This window comes from Corvus brachyrhynchos, unplaced genomic scaffold (genome assembly GCF_000691975.1).
Source record: "Corvus brachyrhynchos isolate BGI_N302 unplaced genomic scaffold, ASM69197v1 scaffold97, whole genome shotgun sequence".
NCBI classification, from domain to species: domain Eukaryota; kingdom Metazoa; phylum Chordata; class Aves; order Passeriformes; family Corvidae; genus Corvus; species Corvus brachyrhynchos.
In genome coordinates, this window is record NW_008239758.1 from 5802522 (window position 1) to 5822369 (window position 19848).

The window sequence follows — 19848 nt, forward strand, 5'->3', positions numbered from 1 at the left end:
GGAATTATTTTGATGGATCTGCTCTAAATGCATCAATGATAACTGACTGCACTAGGCAGTATCAGTGGGAAACTGTCAGTCCCTGCTCAGGAGAAAGCAGGGGCTCTTCTGGCTGGAAATGCTGCAGATTTGGTGCTGTGTGGGAGTGGAAAACCAGAAGAGCCAAGTGCTGCTGGAGACCGGGGTTACACCCACAGCTGCTCCTGTTTGACCACTCGGGTCAGGTCTGGCGACGGGAGGATGCAGCCGGGATGCCAGCAGGTATGGCAGAGCTGTGGGAGGTGTTTGGCATAGCTGCTGACTCCTTTAGAAAACTTGAGAGCACAGAACTACAAGGGTGGCTACTTGATGATAGTGCCAGTCTCTCATTTTCATTAGCAATCAGCAAAAAAAGGCTGTGGTGTGCCTTAACCCTCCTGCCCGGGGCCAGCAGTGCATCCAACACAGAGAGAACGCCTTTTTTGCAGCCATCTGACATGCTTGCCACTCAATCCCAACAGAAGATCTTATAGCCATGGCTTCAGAAGAAGGTGACAAAATCCCTGACAGTGTATCTTGGATGGAAGTATCATCCTGTGACTAGACTGAGCTCAGTTTAATCCTGTTAACCTCAGAGGGGACTCTTGGGAGTTGGGTAACGTTCTCTGTAGGTCCTTAAGCTTCTCTGCATGGCTGTAATGTGTGAAGCATCTCGTGTTGTGCCAAATTTCCTCCTCTGGATTCAGTGGTGCTGGCATGAACCTCAAAAAAAAAAAAAAGGGCAGAATGATATCAATGGCAGTCTCACAAGGGAAGGTGAATCTCTCTCACCAAAAAGACAGAGTCATCCTTAGAAAACAAAGAAGACTCTTGAGCATAAAAGATATTGGCATGTACACCCAAATAGGTAAGGATTGACAATGTCCCTTTTAAAGAAGACATCTAAGACTCCAAAGAGCAAGGAAACGTGGTGATCATGAGCTGTAGATACAGCACAGACTGAAACCTGGCTCTTTGATCCAAAAGGGCCACTGGAATCGAAGGGCTGCACAGGAATCTATTTGGATGAATTTAGTTTATAGCACTGTGATGCTCAGTTTGCCATCCACCCGGGCTGCTGGTGGCCAGCACAGGGAGGGAGGCATCCCACAGCTTGCTGGACATGAGGCACAGAGGACTCCAAGCCCTCCCTGTCTGAGATGTCTCCACCTCTCGTTTCCCTGTGCTCCCTTCTGAGTAAGAACAGGTCCACACTGGTTGGAGATTTCACCAGATCTTACCCAGCCCCATGCTTAGGTTCCTAAACAAGAAACCAGAGGATGGTCATCTCTTCGGTTGGAAAGGAAATGCCACTGGCATAACATCCTTGGAGTTGTCCAAAGTGGTATCCTTGTCTGGAGAAGTAAGTAGATGCTCGCTGATCATGATGCAGGGGGTTGTGTATGTTTGTGTTTGTACGCGTAGTAGGAATCAAATATTCATGATGGAAAGGTGGTGTTGGATTTCCAAGGGAAGAAACACATTCATTAAATGTGATCCACAGCCCAAGGCAGAGGATTGGAGGTTGGGATGGCAAAGCCTTGAGGCGATTAGGCTGTGACATGGAGGTAAGTTTTTGCTGTAGCTTCCCCATCTGCAATTCTGCATAAATGATTTAAGTCCCCCACAGTGCACTGATGGTGTCCATGCACTGGGACTGCCAGCGATGGATGAGAATAGCCTGCCTCTGAGCTGGGTGTGATTCCAGACAGCAGGTCTGCAAACCCCCAGCAGCACATCCCTGCATCCTAGAGACTGACCTGGGGTCTCTCACAGAGCTCAGCTGCAAGCTCAGAGCAGCTGCTTGAGTTTGGGAAGAAGCAGGGAACCACAAGGGTCCTTTCCCAAGGGACATCCAAGCCTGAGTGCAGGTAGCACAGACGCTGCTCCCTGCTCCCTCAAAACCCCCTGAAAAGAAGACTCTTTGTTCTAGGAGATATAGATTATATATATTTTAAGGCTCCATGAATCATTTATAGCCCAAAGATAAAACTGAGCATCAGAGCCAAGGGAAGGCTGAGACTGTGAAACAAAGCGAGGAGCTTTCCATTATGTATTGTACTCAAACTTGACCTGGCACTACCTCCTTGAAATCTTGCTTTTGCTTTGGGAAGCCCTCTTTTTCTCCTAAAAATCTGAACTACTCACCTACTTTCAGTAGATAATTGTAGGAAGAGCATAATCAGCTGCTTCCCTTGCTGTGCAGCTTGATGGTTGGCTTTTGAAGAGCTAAAGTGTATGTCCTAGTGAGCATGTGAGAGCACAGCAGGGCTGTCAGGGAAAGCATGGACATGCTGGCTTGGAAGGAGAATGAAAGAGTCCTAGGGATGCTATGGTATCAAGCAGGGTTTAAGGATTAACACTTGGTCTGGCAAACAGCAGCAGGTGGAGATTATGGAATGGTTTGGGAAGAGAGGCTGGGTGTTTTCTGATTGACCCAAGCACTTCCAGGCTCGGTATGGCACAAGCCAGCTGTGAATAAGGGCTCCTGCTCACTTGTGGTCACTTGGTGGTCAGCGTGAAATGAGTTTGTGGGTGTGAGCCTCGTGCCTGGCAGGCAGATGTCCTTAGCTCAGAAAATGTCTATAGTTTCTTGGATGGAAGCAAATGCCAATGATTAAACCCAGAGTGTGGCTGTATGACAGTGATTTGTGATGTCCTGACCTCTTGCCAAAAAGAAGTAGTCAACACAACCTGTCTGGATAGCAGCAGAACTCACAGCCAAAAGAGTGGAAAGGGAGGAAGAAGGACTGGTGGGTTTATTTTCTTTGTGCTTTGCTGTTGTTGTTTGTTTGATCCTGTAATCTAAGAGGAAGAGTTGGAAGTTGAGCTTTCACTTTATAAGATCGTGGTTTTCTTTCCTTTATCAGTTTCATTACAGTAAAAATTAGTGTTCTGCTTGTCCTGATTAATTGGCAAAATGTTGTACCACAGCAGCACGAAACTCTCATGTTGCTTTGCTATTTCCTTTTTAATTACTGTCACCAATTCATTGGCAAGAGTAATCTTATTGCTCAGGGCTGGAGACACCTCCCCTTTCCATTGCTATACAGCCCCAGGGCTTGTAAAATGCACTTTTGGCAGTAAGGTGAAATAAAGAGAAATTCATTTATTTTCTGCCCTTCTTTTGTGCCAGCACAAGAGCTTATGAGGCCACAGTCTAGCCTGGGTGTCTGGTATGGTCCAAGTTAAAAACAACCCTGCTTCCAACTCTGCTCACTCAGAAGTTGTTTTTCACCCAGAACATTTCAGGGCACCGCTTTGCCAAACAGCAGTGACAGAACAAGGGAGAGGGTGACCAGTGGTGGGGGTGGGGGTGACAAGCACCCCACAAGGTCAGGTAGGTGGCCAAATCAGAGCATCAGGGCTGGCAGCTGAGAGTTTGCAGCAAGCAAACACCGTGACATGCAAGACATCTGCTGCAAAAACTGGGAGAGAAATGATTTGGAAACATGTGCTCTTTCTAAAGCTTTTATTTTTTAATAGAGAAAACCTTTCAGGCCCCTTTTTAATTCATAATAAAGAGCAGGTTGAAAAGAAGGAGTGGGCAAATGAAGACAGCGAGTCTTGCTAACTTCCTTTAAAGTTGGAAGGTCACCTTTAAAAATGAATGAATGCAGCATTTGGAGGAAGCTCCAAGGCAGCAGGCCTGGGGTTCAGCACTAGAATAGGAGGCAGAACAAAGATGAAAAGAAGAATCCAGTTGGGATCTAGGAATAGCTGCAGAGCTGCAAATCCCTGTGGTGGACTTGGGTGGAGGCGGTGTTTAAGGGAGCTTCTCTGCCCGCTCTCGGAAAGCTGCGGTTGTGCGTGGTGATGTGCTGGGGAAAGTTAAATTTGGAGCTGGATAGCCAGCTGGACTGCACAGGGGCACATGGACAGGTGCTAGCACTGTGGGAGTAAGCTGGGATCTGGGATAAAATTAAAGCACTGCCTGCCCATTTGCATTCAGGGATGCTGGGTAACTCTACTGTTGTCTTTCCTGGTTTGGCTGTGTCCCTGCTGACTTTTCCCCTTTCCTGGGCCTCTTCAGGGAATAGGAAAAGGGTGATCACAATATGAATCCTGGTGATGACTTGCTGGTTCCCAGTGCCAGCCCTTCCCACCTGGACACAGCCTGGGAGCTGCCTGGTGGGAGCAGGACACAAGGAGAGGAGTGGGGGCTGCAGCGAGTGACCCTGGCGTTGGTCTCAGCTGTGTTTGCCCTGGGCAGAAGTTCCCTGTGCCAGGGGAACAGTTCTTAGGATTCACCTAAGAACTGAACAGATTTCATATTTAAGCAATTGCCTGTCTTTCCCTCTGAGCCAAGATGCAGGGGCATCAGACACGTGCTATCTATTGCTTATTAAGTGGTTTAACAAGCCCAGCTAATTACAATGTACTCAAGGATTTTGTAGCTTATGAAAGCAGTCCCTGTTTGTTTGTGTCAGTGCTTTAATACATTAATACACCAATTAAACCTCGGGAGGTGTGCGTGCTCACACAGCTTAACATACGGGCAGGAACGTTGATGGTTTTCCTGTCAGCTGGGTCTTCTCTGGCTGTTACAGCTCCAGCTCTGAAGGGATGCTTGTGGTTTTGCACTCAGCCTTGTCACTGGAGGGACATGCATCCCCTACATAAAAAACATTGTTCTCCCTGCCCAGAAATATGTTGTTTTACAAGACTCAGGCAGACATGGGCACTCTGTCATTAAGGTTTCCTTCTCTCAGAAAGGCCTGGGAGAGTTTCTCGGTCTTTCTTTCCTTCTCACTGCTGATGGCACAGGCAATTTGTGCCTGAAAGTGTTGTCTTCTCTGCCTCAATTAGTCCCGCGGGGTCAGCAGTGGGAGCTGCTGTCTGTGACACATGCATTTGTTTGCAAAGGGCTCAGCACATTCATTAAGCCACACGATAATGAGCAATAATCAGTACACAAGGTGCCCAGCATGAGCCAGTGCAGGGATGGGGTTGGAGCAGGCAGTGAGGGTCAGAGGTAAAAGCCTCCTCAGTGCACTCACAGCTCAATGAAAAGAAAGCAATCGTGGGGGGAGGAGAAGGAGAAATGACAGATTAAAGGAAATTGAGCAACCATAATAAATACACTTGAAATTGAAGTGATTATTTTCCCTGCAGAGTTGAAGTGCTGAGGAGGGTCTGCAGAAAGGGCAGCCACACAAAACCAGTGGCCTTTTGGAGACCAGGCTTACAGGGAATGCAAAATGAGTGGAAGAAAGCTGGCCACGCTTTAATGAAGGTCTTTCAGACACAGTTGGGAAGGCTGCCCTAAACATTCATTCTAGTAAAAATAAAGATAATAAAAGGCAGGATGACGGGACTGACACACACCAGGCTGGCTAAGCAAGAGACGGAGACCATAACGGGGCACTGCTGAAGTATCACAATGAAAGGAGAGGGGAGGAAGAAGAATGCAGGAGGAAACAAAGGGATGGGAAGCAGCAGCCATACAGATGCTGAGGGTGGATTTCAGGCAGGAAAGTCCTTTTGCACGCAAGCATCTCAGAGACAACAAAACTGGCCTCACATCAAGGAGGGGTTTGGGGTTTTGAGGAAAACAGTGAGCTGGTTCAGAGGGTATGGAGGAAAAAGTGTTTATCTTGAGAGTGATATATGGAGAACTTACACTGATGACAGAAGAAAAGCCAGCCCGAATCAGTGATAAGAGAAGGATTATTAAATAATTTTCATCTGCCAAAATTGCATCCAGCTTTATGGAGACGAAGAGTTCATGTCAGTGAGCAGCTGTTCAAGGGCACAGGACCAGGTGAGAATCCTCTACAGATGGAGAGCACATCCTGAGGGCATGCACACCACTTGCCAAGCTCTTTGCTGACATTTTAATTTGCCTGTTTAAAATTGGGCAGATGGATGAGAGTTGGAAAGTGGTGGATATGATGGGGACAGGAAACAGAGCAGTGTGTTTGCTCTGGGAAATTCTTGGGAATCTGCTTAAACTTTAAAGGATGTTGTGGGAGAACACCTGGAAAACAACGCTCTGTGAAGGCCAAAGTGACATGGCTTGAAGTAGTGGGAGGTCAGGGAAATTCAGTGGATATAGTACACTGAGATGTTCCACAAGGACCAGCATCTGAAATTAATGACTAGGGGTAAAAGCATTGACAAATGCATTGACAAAACAAGAGCCTGTGTAGAAATCTGCCCTAAGAGCAAGAGACAGAAAAGAGTTGCTGCTAAAAGTGTTTCTAATTGGAAAGAGGTTGAAAGTGATGTGTCCTGGAAGTCACTCTTAATCACCTGTGTTTTTCTTGATGTCTGCTAATGATCTGGAAGAAAATGCTGAAGGCAGGAACTAGAGTCCTGCTGTAGCATCACGAACTGAAGGATTTTTCACCTGTGATGACTATGGCCAAGGTCCCAAACACACCCAGAGCCTGTCCTGATTTGGGATGTGTTTGAGAGAGGAATCCCTAGAGAGAGAAGAGAAGCAGAGAGAAAGAAACTGCAATTTATGCCACAGAGAAACAGCACTATCCATTAAGAAAGGATAAATGAAGCAAACTGGGCAGCATAGGAATTTTTTGTTTGTTGAACTCCTTCCAGAAATGAAGATGTGATTTTTAACAGCTCGGTAATTATTCATCCCTTCTTTTTTTTTTTTTTTTTTTTTTTTTTCTTTCACTCTCTACAATTCCAATTTCTAGTCTGGAGACTTCAGATGACTTGATGTGAGCTCTGTTTGCAGGAGAATTGCAGCCTTGCTGTGTAAATGCAAGAGGTCTGAGTGAAGTTTTGAACTCTGGGTGCTCATATGCACTCAGATATTGATCTGGGTAGGTTTTCCTACTACCTGCTTGAAAAATCTCTGCCCTGGGAAAAGGTTAAGAGACTTGATTTAAACTCTGATTGATAAAGAAAAGACTTCAAGGTGACCTTTTCAATACAAGCTGAATTTGGGGTCACTTTCCAAACTCAGACTGCTATAAGGAAACAGGATTTGTAGGGAGATTGATGGATTGGATTAGTGCACACTGGCCTCTCATTTTGCCGTGTTACCATCCCAATATCTGATGCTGGCCCTCCAATTAAGGCAGTTCAGGAAAACAACTTCTATTGTCTTGTTCAAGGTATTTTTGGATTAAATGAGACCTGTCCTAGGCTAGTGAGGAGAAACAGCTCAAAGTACTGAATATCTTTCCACCATTTTAGCTGTCTCAGTGCTCTGCAGCATCACTCACATATATTCATCTACAAACCACTGTTGCCAGCTTTGGGAGGTTCTTTTTATGCCTCTGCATCCTCAGGTAATTGCAAAGCAATATTACCCTTTCCCACCTTCCTCAGGAATCTTGCTGATTTTGGTCCTTTCCACTAGCAGCGTGTTCTTGCTGTAAAACTTCAGAACACACATTTAAATTTAAGCTGTTAAGCCCTATATAAAATATAAAAAGTATATATACATAATATCTTGGTTTTGTAGCTGAAGATCCTCATAGGTTGCCTTCCCCATGTGCCTTGAATACCAACTCAACAATCATCCAGTCTTCAAACAGAGTTCAGTTAAAGCTGAACATGCACCTTTTCACCATCTGCAATTAATCATGTCTTCTGAGGCTACCAGCATTGCAGAATGTTTTCTTAAGTCTCTCCAGGGCCTTTGAGAAGAATTAACTGGGTATATTTCCTCTGGTGCAGACACTGATGCTTGGCCACAGGAGAAAACTGCAGGATTCTTTTTTCCCCCCCTCTTGCACGCATTGAAATTTGTGCTGGATTTTGTGAAAATTCACCCCAACCATCTGGCTCATAACGGTGTGAGATGTTGCTGAAGGATGACAGACAGACAAACGGACAGATATAGATTGTTTTATCACCCCGTGTTCTCCCCATGCTGGGAGTGCCAGAGACAAAAACCCAAGATGGATTCTCACTTATAACCACGATGAGGGCAGGAGGCAGCAGGGATGCAGCGAAGCAGTGCCATCAGGGAAGGATGCTCTAACAAGAACATGGGGCTCCTGAAACAGTGCTGACCTCCTGGTGATGAGGGATTTTCAAAGCCTAACCCAAGGAGAGCTCTTTCCACTTCACCTGTCACTCCTCAAAGAGGTTTGTTTCTGCCAAGGAGAGGAAGGTGGTGCTGGCTGGACAGTGCCTCGGAAACAAGTTGGATCCCACCGTGGAACAGCTCTGGAGTCAATGCATGGCTGAGTCGCTGCCTTTTAGGGATCCCCTTCTGCAGGATGGACCCAGGGTGCTGCTGGGCTCCTTTTTTCTCATCTAGCCCTGCCCTGCTGTTACCCCCCTGCTTTTTTTTTTTCTACAAGGAGGGGAACCTTGGAGGAAAAGTGGATTTCTCTTGGTGTGCAGCCTCAAGGAGCACCAGCACAAAATTCGTTCCTACTTGTGACTCAGGCACAGGCCAAAGGAGCACAATCATGCACAGACCTGGAGGGTTAAATGAGGACCAGCTGCTCTCCCCATCAGATTAGTAATTTCTTTGTGTGATCCTCCTCCTCTTTATCCCTCTCTGCATAATTTGCTGCCTCTTAACAATAGCCTAAATCACCCAAACCACAGTAATTTTAGAGCCCAGCAGGCAGAGCTGTCTCACATTACTCCTCCTTCAGGGGTTTCCTTCTGCAGGAGGAGTTGGCGAGATGGAAAGAGGGATGTGCAGACAGAACAAGCAGGGAGAAAGCCAAGGAAACCTCAGGCAGGAACAAAGAGCAAGGTCCATTTGGGGTGTTGGGAAAACATGAATCTGAGGGAACACCTCATCAAGCCATAGACATAAGAACACCTCCTGTGTCAGTCCTGTGAGAAAGGGAGCCGAGGAGGTGGGTAGGAAGGAGAGAGATGGAAATTGGGCAAATTAGAGAGAGACTTTCTAACGAAATCATAACTTGAGCCTGAGATCTGTCTTTCAACAGCTCATGTTTTTGTTCCATGTGGCCTCACTTCTGGAATTTTCTTATTCCATGGGTTTGGCTGCATTAGCCACTAGTTTAATGACCAGCAAGCAAAGTTAGTGTGAAAATAAGTGGGCATGGGGCAAGAAATGATGTTACTACCTGGAGTCCACAGGAAAAAAAAAAAAAAAGGGAAAAAGAAAAGCGGATGATGCTCTGTTTTTTTTCCAAATTGTCCTTTTCCTTTTTGATGGTGATGAGGATGGCAACAATCAGAAGCACTTCCAACCTGCCTGGAGCTCTAGCTGGAAAATGCAGAACATGAGGCCCTTTCACCAAATTTTCTGCTTTGAGGTGGTCCAGGAATTCTTTCCCAACAGATTTTTCTGAAAGTCTTTATGCACTTCCACATCTGGAGGAAACTGCACTTTGTCTAAAAATACTTCTCCACTTTGCACCCAACTTTGGGGCCAGTTCTTACTCTGGACTTTGCAATGGGGATCACAGTTTTAGTACAGCATCTGAACCCCTTCCAAACCATACCTCTTTCTTTAGTGCCACCCTTGTAATTGTCACGTATTTTCCAGAACATATTCAATATATCTGGGGTTTTTTAGCAATGATGTTGCAGGCTCGATCCTTCAAACTGTGAATCAGGGCAGTGACTGAATGACACTGAAACAGTAGTATCAAAACCCCCTAAATACTCAAAATTACAAGGAAAAGCTTAATGCTGTGACCTGAACCCTGTGCTGCAATATTTGCATGGGTGTGCAAGCAGGCTGCAGCATGGCACTGAGGTTGATGGCTGGGATGGGGATAACAGCAGCAGGATCTGGCTGGTGAGGCCAAAGAGGGCAGTGATTGACCATGGGATGTCTGTTGGTCAGAGACACATCCTGCTGTGGGGGTCAACACTGCCTGGGCTGAGCTCTGCTGGTACCTGTTGGAGGGAACAGTGGTGGTGCCTGGCACACTTTGTGTCTGCTTGGGGTGAGGGGGATTGCAGTCTAATCGAGGCTGTCGCAAGGATGAGGGAGATTTTCAGTGCTGCTCCCAAATGAAGGAGCATGAGGAAGAGCCAGTGCAGGGATGAGGTTGGGAGAAAGGCTCATGTGGCACAAACCAGTTAACCCAGCCCTGTGTGGCATCCTCCTGCTGGGACACTGCAGGGGTGCCAGAGGACAGCAAAGGCAAAAGCTGGGGCTGAGCTCACTGCGACCAAACTGCTTCCTACAAAGGACCCAGGAACTCATTTCTGGCCCTGCAGCAGCTCAGCCATGGAGGGGCTGCTGCCTGCACCAGGCGCTGGAGTCTGCTCCCATCTCTGCAGTGGAGCACTGGCTGGGGAAATGTGAGGCTCGCCGCTGCTGAAAGCAGGTTCTGCCGGGCTCCTGGCCCCGCTGGAGCAGGCAGTCAGCTCCCAGGCTGGGGCAGTCCATAGCCCTGAGCCCCTGCGACTCGGGGGTGGAAGGTAAGTCTCTGTGTTCCTGCTGGGAGATACACTCCAAGCTGCGAGGCTGCTGCTGAGACCCGGTCACTTCCCACTTTCTTGTGATTATCCATCGCGGCAATAGGATGCTGTTAAGTGTCTGATTACCATGTTGTTAAAGCCTTAAGCCTGAAATCTGACTATCACGTTGTCCCTCGAGGGGCAGCCAATCCCCCTCCAACCCTCCACCAGTAATCCTTCCTTTCCCTTGGAAAAATAGTAAAGCAGAAAGACAAGTGGTATCTGTCTGCAGCAGCACTTTCCAATCAAGTGAAAACTAGCTGGAAAATCAAATCAGCCAGTAAGTTCCTGCAAAACACAACTCTATCTCCTTAAAATCTCCCCTTTTGAAGGGATGAACTGAACAGCAATAGCTGCTGATGTAAAACAAACCATTATACCTCCTATCTCCTCTCCAAGCCCCGCTCTCGGCAGATGCATGAGTCTGAGGGAGGCAGATGCTCTCTGAAGACTATTTTCCTCTGTTAAATAAATTCACTTTCAAATAATGTGTAATTAAATGTGTGGTATTGAATTAATGTTTTATTCTGAGTGCTTTGGCAGCAGGGGACCTAGGGGCCTGGCGGGTGGAAAGAAAACATGCTCACCAGAAAAACTCCCTTCTCCTCTCCTTTTCCCTTTTCCTCCCACCCTGCCAAGAATCCCAGTCCCTGTTTCCAAGAGCTGCTGGAGTGTATCAGTGAGCTGGTGAGGACGATGCTTTGTGTAAGATCCCTTTTGTGACACGTTGTCATGGGGCTCTTGGGCATTTCACCCAGTGCAAACACCTCTGCAGCCCACTCCTTTCCCTCTTCTACCCACGTCTTGATGGCCTTAGTCGTTATCCTTAGAAGATCCCAGCTGTCTGCTAATGCTTGTGTACAAAAGGCAGAGCCTAAGCGTCCCCTCAGGATGTGAAGTTGGTGCTAGATGTCAAAGGAGACAGAAGCTGCTGAAGCTGGAAAGGCAATTTATCCTTCCAGCCCACTGTCAGCCAGAAATTATTTGAGAAGGTGCAGACAGTGTTGGGAATAATTGGATGTTTTTTAAGTCTTTTGCCTGGAATGTTAGTAAGGTTTTGGTCCCATCAGCAGTGTTTTGTGCTCCCCTGGGAGCCAGCTGAGGAGGAGTCGGTGCATGCAGAGACATTGGCAAGTACAGGGTGAACCTGCCCCCAGGCTTTGTAGAGGTTACAACAGCGAGGGGGACCAGAGTGACTGTCTTAAACCCGAGGGGATCTTGACATGTGTCTTGAGCACAAGCAGGTTGGACAGAGGCAGAAACTGGGTTGAGGCACAACTGGGAACCCGTTTACAGCTGCCTGCTCCCTAACCCCCCAACCCCAGCGGCCACAGCGAGCTTCGGGAACATTGGGTTTCTTTTGGTAAGTCTTCAAGGTCCCCATACTAAAGGACATTTTAACCTTTGACAACAGCTCAGGTGAAGAGATTTACCTTGTTGGATCAAGGAAAGGTCCTGTTGATTTGAACTCTTGCTTGAGTAATTCCAGAAAGTCATAAATCTGCAGGAAGACGAGGAGGTGGATGCTGACTCAAAGGCAAGAGCCCACTGCTGTGCAAGGCATGGCTGTGCTGGGGGATTTTTATTTGCTTCTGTGGTCATTGTCAGGCTGGGGCTGAGGCTCAGGATCCTTCCTCTTGTTTTAACTTCCTTTGTCTGGATCTCCCCAGAACGACTGTTGGTTCTGCAGGACTGTGCAGTGTTGTGCATCCCAGCTGAGGCTGCTCAGCACCCAGTAGCTGTGGGACACTTTGTACTGCTCTCTCCATAAAATAATTGCTAAGCGGTTTGTACTCAAATGTATGGGACTGAAATGGATGAGAAGGGCTTGAAGTTGTGCTTTGTTTTTATAAGAATGTCAGGTGGTTTAAGGTGAGAGAGAAGTTTTTGCTTTAACAGTGATTGTGGAACGGTGCCGAATGCATTCTAACTTTATTATTTTTCAGATTTTTTTCCATGAAGAAAGTGAGAGTTTGCTTTGGTTTGGGTTTAAACTTTGCAGGTGTGTCACACCAGGTGGTTTTCAGGGTGTTTTGGTGAGGGAGCCTGGCTGGCTCTGGAGTTGCTTCTGATGAGTCGGTTTAAGGGGTGTTCGTGCTTTGCCTTTCTATCAGCTCTTTTACACACACAACACACACACACACACACAAACTCCCTTTCCATTTCCCTTCAGCTCCAAGAGCACTGTATATGTGCATTTTTGTTGTCAGTGGCTTCTCTATGGCTGCTTTTGGAGCTGGTGCTGCAGCTCAGAGGGTGCTAATCCAGTCACTCCATGCTGCAAATCACACCCCTCTGTGGAGCTTGAGGGCTGTTCTGCAGAATCTCTTCCTCGAATCAGGGCTGGCTGGAGTCAGCTGGAAGCTGAAAGGCAGCACTTTGGGTCAGGGCTTCCTCTCCATCTGCTACTGCAGCAGCAAAAGCCAGAGGAGCTGGTCATGTCCTGATTGCCAGACATGTGCTCAGAAATGGTGGATGTCAGGTATTTCCAAAGCATCAGAGATCTGGCATGCAGAGGTTGCTCCTCTCCTGTTTTCCTGAGCTCGATTGCACTGAACTTTAGCTCCTGGTGTAGATTGATATAACTGGATAATTTTTTTAGCCAAGATTGTCCAGCTAAATGCGTCAAGGCCTCTTATTTTTTACCAAGGTCCATTTAGCAGCATGCAGTGCGTTAGCTCTGGGTCTGCTGGGTCAGCTGAGCAATAAAGCCTCCTTCCCACCTGGGATCTGCACTCATGCCTTGTGCTGCTCCCAAGGAATGAAGCGGATGGTAAGAAAATGAAAAGAACTGCAGAAACATAAACCAGCTTTCTCTTAAGGTCTTTATGAAGGAGTACAATCGTTCTGAGGTGAGGGCTGTGGTTGCTCCACCAAGTTCCCAAAGATTCAGATATGCTTTACACAAATCTCTGTGATTTGTGTCAGAACTGCTTGGTGCTTATAATCATGACTTTTTGAGTCCAAGTCCTTGAAGGGTGCCTTACAGAGGAACTTGGCAAAGAACCAGTGTCTGGGCACTGTGCCGAGCTGTTGGAACGTGTACCTGGGCCCTTTCCCAGAGGTGGCTCATGTCAGAGCTGGGAGAGAAGCCACCAGAAGTGAAGGGCTACCTACTTGGAGTCCAGGCAGAGATAAGAAACAGCCTGTTTATGTCTCCATTTTTGAAAATGATGTGGGACTGATTCTCCCTTTGTTTACCTGTACTTCACAGCAGTCCGTGATTGAAATCAATATCCTCCATTGACTTTGATGGATTTGCACTGGGGAGGAGGGACACTCCAGCCCTGTGCAGCCTGCCTATGCATTATCTTCTCTCTCTACGAGACAAATCTGTGAGAGAATGCCTCGCCAGCCCTCCAGTGGCAGGGCTTTTTGATCTGGTCCTGCCCGATGCATGCGCTCTGCTCTGATCAGGTACATTGGGTAACTCTTCAGCACATTTGGTTCCCATCCAGGTTGTGATTGACTGCCTGACATGAAAGGCTCTCTGCCTGGTACTTACACGTTGTGGTGACAAGATTTTCGGTGTAAATTGTAAGCTTTGTTTATTTGGTTTTAATTGTGGCGGAGCAGCGGAGCTGTGCAGCATTTATTCTCAAGAGTTATTTCAGCAGTACCGAGGAAGAAATGAATGAATCACATTGACTAAGTGAGAACTTTGCTACCTTTTTGTGGACAACTTATGTAGACAGAAAAGAGACAATTCTTTGGCATAAATTAGTTGTTACGGCAAATGACTCAGCCACTGCTGAAAAATGTCATTGTTGTTATCATTTATAAAGCGCTGTTGATGCAAATGAGGCTTTAGGAGCTTATGAAAATCAAGGCCATATCTACAAAGAGCCCAGGATCAGACCCAAATCAGGATACCCTAGAAACAGATCTAAAATAAGTCAGTTTTAAAACAGGGCTCGAACAGCAAGAGGGGCAAAAAATAGAGAAGAAGAAAAAGAGAGAAGAAATGCCATGATGTGAAAAAAGCAAAGGGAGGGAGGAGCTGGTGATGGAGAGGTGCAGGAAAGGACTTACCTTTAGGGAAAAGCAGGGTCACATGTGAGGGGGAAAAGAAAAATTTATAGAAAATTGATTTTTGTCATCCCAAGACAGGTCTTTTCTAGGCTAGAAGAGGAATCTTCTGATAAAGAGGGCAACTAAAGGGAAAATGCCTATAATTTTGCTCTATTCCATCAGCAAGCTGGATGTTTGCGAATTAATAGTCCAGGGTCAGTAAACCCACTAGAAATACAACAAGACAGACTGCTCACTATTTGGGAGTTTGAAAGAGGGAGATGTCAGGAATTAATTGAAATTAATTAATGTAACAATTGAAATTGGCCTGATGTAAATGATCCAGCATAAGTAGTTTTGCATTTTGCTCTAACCTAAGTACTGGCACTGCTCATGGTTTACTCTGTTTGGAGTTTTATTTGTCTATTTTCCTCCCACTGTAGTCCAATCTGTGTCCAATCATGTGCATGCAGGTTTCAAGAGTATTAGCAAACCATGGTTTTAAAGATGGTGGTTGTGATGGGAATTTGAAATGCAGAATTTACAGTGTCACTGAACTCATCTCTTCTTTGTCTGATGCCCAGGACTGATTTAGAAATGAGACAGTAATTGGAAAATTAGATTCGTGAAATGTACTTGCACAACTGCCCAATATCCGCTCATGTGATTGAAAAGTGGTGGTTATTCAAAACAAGGTGTTTTCATTGCACACAGTCTGTTACCAGCTCCATATGCTCTATGGGATTTGGAGGTTGAGTCGGGGTCTTTTTGCCTTGACCTTGCTGTAAGATAGAGAGACTCTGTAATATGAGAGTAAAAGATGGGAGAAGAGTCATCGAATCAGTGATGTAAGTGGAAAAGTTCTGGCTTTCCCTGGCTCTATCACAAGAGCCAGTGCAGAAGTGACTCATTGGGACATGGTAGATTGATGAATGAGAAAAGCAGAATGAATCTTGTTCCTTCTTCTTCCCCTGTATCCCATGGCTGTGGTGGGTTCACAAGTTTAGCAAACTAGAGTGTGTTTGTGTCTAGGAGAGGGACAGACATGACCAAGGACATGTGGGAGTGGTGATGGGGGGGGAAGAAGTTTCTGGTTTCAGACAGCCACTTTTCTGACTAAGTTCACTTTAAGCACAGATCAGGTGAGCTGTCCTGCAAAAGGTTCAGAGGTGGTTAGGAAAGATCCCTTTGCACATCCAAAGCTGCCACCCTTCTGCCTTGGCTCTTCCAGAGAAAGGGAAACTTTCTGCTTTGGAGGCCATGTGTAAAAGTGGGTGCAGCATCCCAGGCTTACTCTTGCTAATGCTCTAATTTACCCACATGTTACCATCATGAAGCTAAAGCCCTGGGCCGTTTCCAACCAGCTGCAGGTCAGGTGCTTTCTGATGTGGTTAATGGGCTATTCAGGACAACAGTGAAGGCAAAAGCTTGACACACCTTCTTTGTGTGTTAAATCTTGATGGACAAGAAGGAAGGTGGGGAATCTGCCTAACATTCCTTCTGTGTCATGCAGAAACACAGTGATCCCAAAAGGAAGACTGGCAGATGTTTCATTGTAAAGTGGAATTACTTCAGTGTCAGGAACTCACATCCTTCCTGCAGGTACAGCATGGCTTTGAATGAGTTTGCATCATGCTGTCAATTCTGCTTATTTTCCTGTCAGGTCTTGCTGTGGCTTCTGCAGAGGATCTTCTTATGAATTGTCTTGTTGTCTTGTTTTTATAAGTTAATGGTACAAGGGGAGGCAAAAAATAAAAAGAGTGGTACTTAGGGAGAGGCAGTTTGCATACACCTTGTCTACAGGGCTGACTGCAACACAGCCGAGACAGATTAGCACAGCACTGCCTGCCTAAAACAAATAAACACCAGCTGTTTATCAGACAGGGCTCGGCTTCCTCCAGGAGGAGGTAAACAGATTTATGCAGATGAACCTCTGAGGTGTCCTTGCAGCACAGCATCTTTCATGGCTATTTGGCCTTCCTTGTGAGTTACAGCCAGTATGGGCAAGCTCAGAGGTGCAAGGTGAGCACAATAACACCACTGGCCACACCGTGCCATGGGGGTTTGTCACTGCTTTGTGGTTAAAGCCCATATTTTATAGTGGGTTAGAATTAATCATAGTGCTGATCTCACCATGAAGGGAAGAGTTTGATCTAAACTTCACTAGTGTAGGCCTCTAGCATGTGGAAAAGCAATTTATTATAACTCAGTTATTATTCCATTTGTGCCTAAAATACTATGAAGTGAAATTTATGGCTATTTGAGTTTGAGAGAAATTGTGATCAGCAAATGTACTTTTCTGATTCCACATTAAGATTGTCCGATTGCTGTCAAACTACTTAACTTCAAGACCCTTTTATTTTTATAACCACCCACATTTACTTTAAATCCAGAAGTGTTATATGAGTACACTACTGCAAAAGGATTGCTTCTCCCTCAATTTGACTCTGTCTGCCACAATATCACAGTTAATTCTTCGTATAAATTTTCCCTGAAACTTCTCAGGTGACTCTAACAACTCACTGTAAAATGTGGTCTCGAAGACAGATGGGATGTTATTTTAATAATGTAGACATAATTACACTGTTTGGATGCCAGCTCTCAGAAATGTCTGATCATTTATTAAGATGTTGTTGGGAGGAAAAATTTGGAGCTGAAATTTTTGGGCAAGACCCTGGAGAGTTTAGAAAGAGAGATTTGCCTCAGTTCTCATGGTGTTACTCATCAGAAGTGTAAAAACTCTGAAATAGTATTGCTGGTTTTTCTGAGACTATTTCTTTTTTGACTTCGTCTTGCACCAAACAGGACAATCTGATTGCAATTGCTATATTTGTGAGTTTTAAAAATGTCCTTGGGCTCCTCTTACTACAAGATCATTCCTCACAGCTTTCTTGATTGCTGCTATTCGGGAGACCAAGAATGCAAATACGTGTTTTGTCAATACAGTAAGACCAAGGTAATGTAGTGATGAGTGCTATAGAAATGCTTGCCAAGACAAAGAGGATAAACCCCTTTTCCGCTACTCTATTAAGTAAATTGGTGCTGTTTGAGCTTTTCTTATTTTAGGACTTTCCTCACCCAAGTGCATCACTTTACATTTCAACACGTTATATCTCAGATTTCTCAAGGTAGTCCTTAAACACTCAGCTAAACCAGGTGGAGAAGGCAAACTCCACATGTGATTTGTTCTCCCTGGCTGTCACTGCAGGTTTAAAACCAAAGTCATTTTTGATGTGCCTACCAACCTGTGCCTTAATGTAACTAATAATATTAATATCTGTAAGAAACAGTTTTCAGTCTATTGAACAATTAAGAAAGGTCAATGGGAATTCCCAGAGAGGTGTCTTTCATTACAAGGCCCATTGCTTGTGCGATCTCGCAGCATCCTTCTTCCCAAGCAAGCCGAGGGCCCAGAGATGGCAGCTCCATAAACCTGCCTCTGAGCTCCTAATTAAAAAGCTTAATTGCATGAAAGCCATTAGGATGCTTGTCTTGTATTGGACTTTTGATGCATTAAGTGGTGCCTATATTGTTGTGGGGCACGTGACCCCTCAGGTTGATACAGGTGCCTGCTCGGGCGCCTGGGTGGCAGGAACTGGTGGCAGATTTTGATCAGTGTCGGTGATATGTCCCTGCAGCCAGTCTGAAACCCAGAGTTAGCCACTTCCACCTCCTTGATCCGCAGTGCCCCAAGGGAAATGCACGTAATCTAAGGGGTGCATACCTTTACAGCTCCTTTGGCACAAGGAAGAGATGGGAAAGGCTCAACTGTGGTCCAGTTTACGAGCAAACAGATTCAGGGTTATGAACGTCCCAGGGTGATGTCCCATGTAACACCTCTGCTTGAGGAGACCTCTCATACATCAGCTTTTGCTCACTGAGCACTGGAGAAGAGTGCACAGCTCTCCACCGGCCTGCCATGACCATCAGGCTGAAGCTGGGAGTGGTCTGTGCTGCCACAGTTCTCAAGGGAGATGGAAATCTCCACTGAAGGACAGTTTATAGAGATGAAGTTTTGGATGCTGTGCCTCCAGAAAATGCTGTGGTGGCTGTGCATCTCTAACTGGTTCCACAGTTCATTCCAGGCATTAAAAAAACCACTTTTTGTATTGCTGAGGAGTTGTAGGGGTGCTGTGATGCCAGAAAGGTGCTTAGAGGTTTGGCAGCTGTGCCTTAGTGTTGTCCTCGGAAGAAAGGAAATTCTCCCAGCCACCAGTGACATTTAATCATGACACAGGGTCAGTGGATATCCCATAGTCACTTACCTGCCCCTGTAGGTGCCTGGTATCTGGACAGATTTAGCCCTTAAGAATGACCTGCTAGCTGAGCAAACCAATTTTCATTGGCCTCTGTACCTCTGGTAAATTAAAAGCTACTACTCTTCTGATTCTTCCTGAATCCTTGGTTGATATTCTCTGTCAGTCCTCGCTGTCAGTGGAAAGGATCGTTGAAACTGATGGGTTCAGTTCTTCTGTTGTGCCAGTGATGGTATCCTGGGATGACCTTCTTTCTGAGGGAACAATCCTGTGGGGGAAGGCTGCCGGGACAGGGTCCTGCTGCGGGGCAGTACTCGGCACTTCTGGCCAGGTCCTGCTCATGCCCTAAGGAACATGGGGGTCACTGGTCCTCTTCCTCCTGGGAATGCTTTGACTGACCAAGCTTCAGCATCAAAAATCTGTCGTGTTTGAGTTTAATCCCAGTTGAAATGCAAAACTCAACAGGACCTTCTAATCTCACCTGCCTTTCATCGGAAGGATATGACCTTTGCTACACCTCACAGGAGATGGATTATTTCCAGGATCATTCCAAAGAGATTCGTGTCTTTGTAGCAGAATTTGCCCAGAAGGTTCCTCTCCCTGAGGACAAGCTTGCCATGAGCTTGTCATGAGAACTGATAAACCTCAAATACTTTCCTCGCAGATGTTTTGCATGAGACTAACTCCATCCCAGAGATGGCTGCATTCTGTGGGTGGGTAAAAAGATCCCCATAGATATTTTTGTGAAGCGATTTCAGTTCCCTTGCAGCTTGCAAGAAAATTGAATTAGTTGTTTTCCATTCCCTGAATTAACCCTGATTCATTCTTCCCTCAACCCTCTCCCTCTTCCTCCCCTCCCTCCAACAGATGTCCAGCATATTAAGAGGAGAGACATCGTTTTGAAGAGGGAGCTGGGAGAAGGTGCCTTTGGGAAGGTGTTCTTGGCCGAGTGTTACAACCTCAGCCCCACCAACGACAAAATGCTGGTGGCAGTGAAGGTAAATCCCAAGGGCAAATGGCAGAGAGCAGGGCAGGGGCTGGTCAGTGAAGCAGTGAGCCTGTGTGGGAAAGGGAAGCAGGGGAGGGTTGGGGGCCATGGGTGGAGGTTTATCTGATGCTGGAGATTGTGGTAAATCCACTTAGTCACACAAAGTTTCAGTGTTTTGCTTCAAGGTTGTTT

At 46.1% G+C, this 19848-nt stretch overlaps 1 protein-coding gene across 3 annotated transcripts in view; it reads left to right on the forward strand.

Moving 5' to 3' along the window:
• NTRK3 (neurotrophic receptor tyrosine kinase 3) overlaps nucleotides 1-19848 on the forward strand; it is a 205778-nt gene that overhangs the window by 146523 nt on the left and 39407 nt on the right. For all 3 annotated transcript variants that reach the window (XM_008640094.1, XM_008640097.2, XM_017742673.1), the window contains one exon: nucleotides 19536-19666. In XM_008640094.1, coding sequence (XP_008638316.1) covers nucleotides 19536-19666 — 131 coding nt within the window. The remainder of the gene's footprint in view (nucleotides 1-19535; nucleotides 19667-19848) is intronic.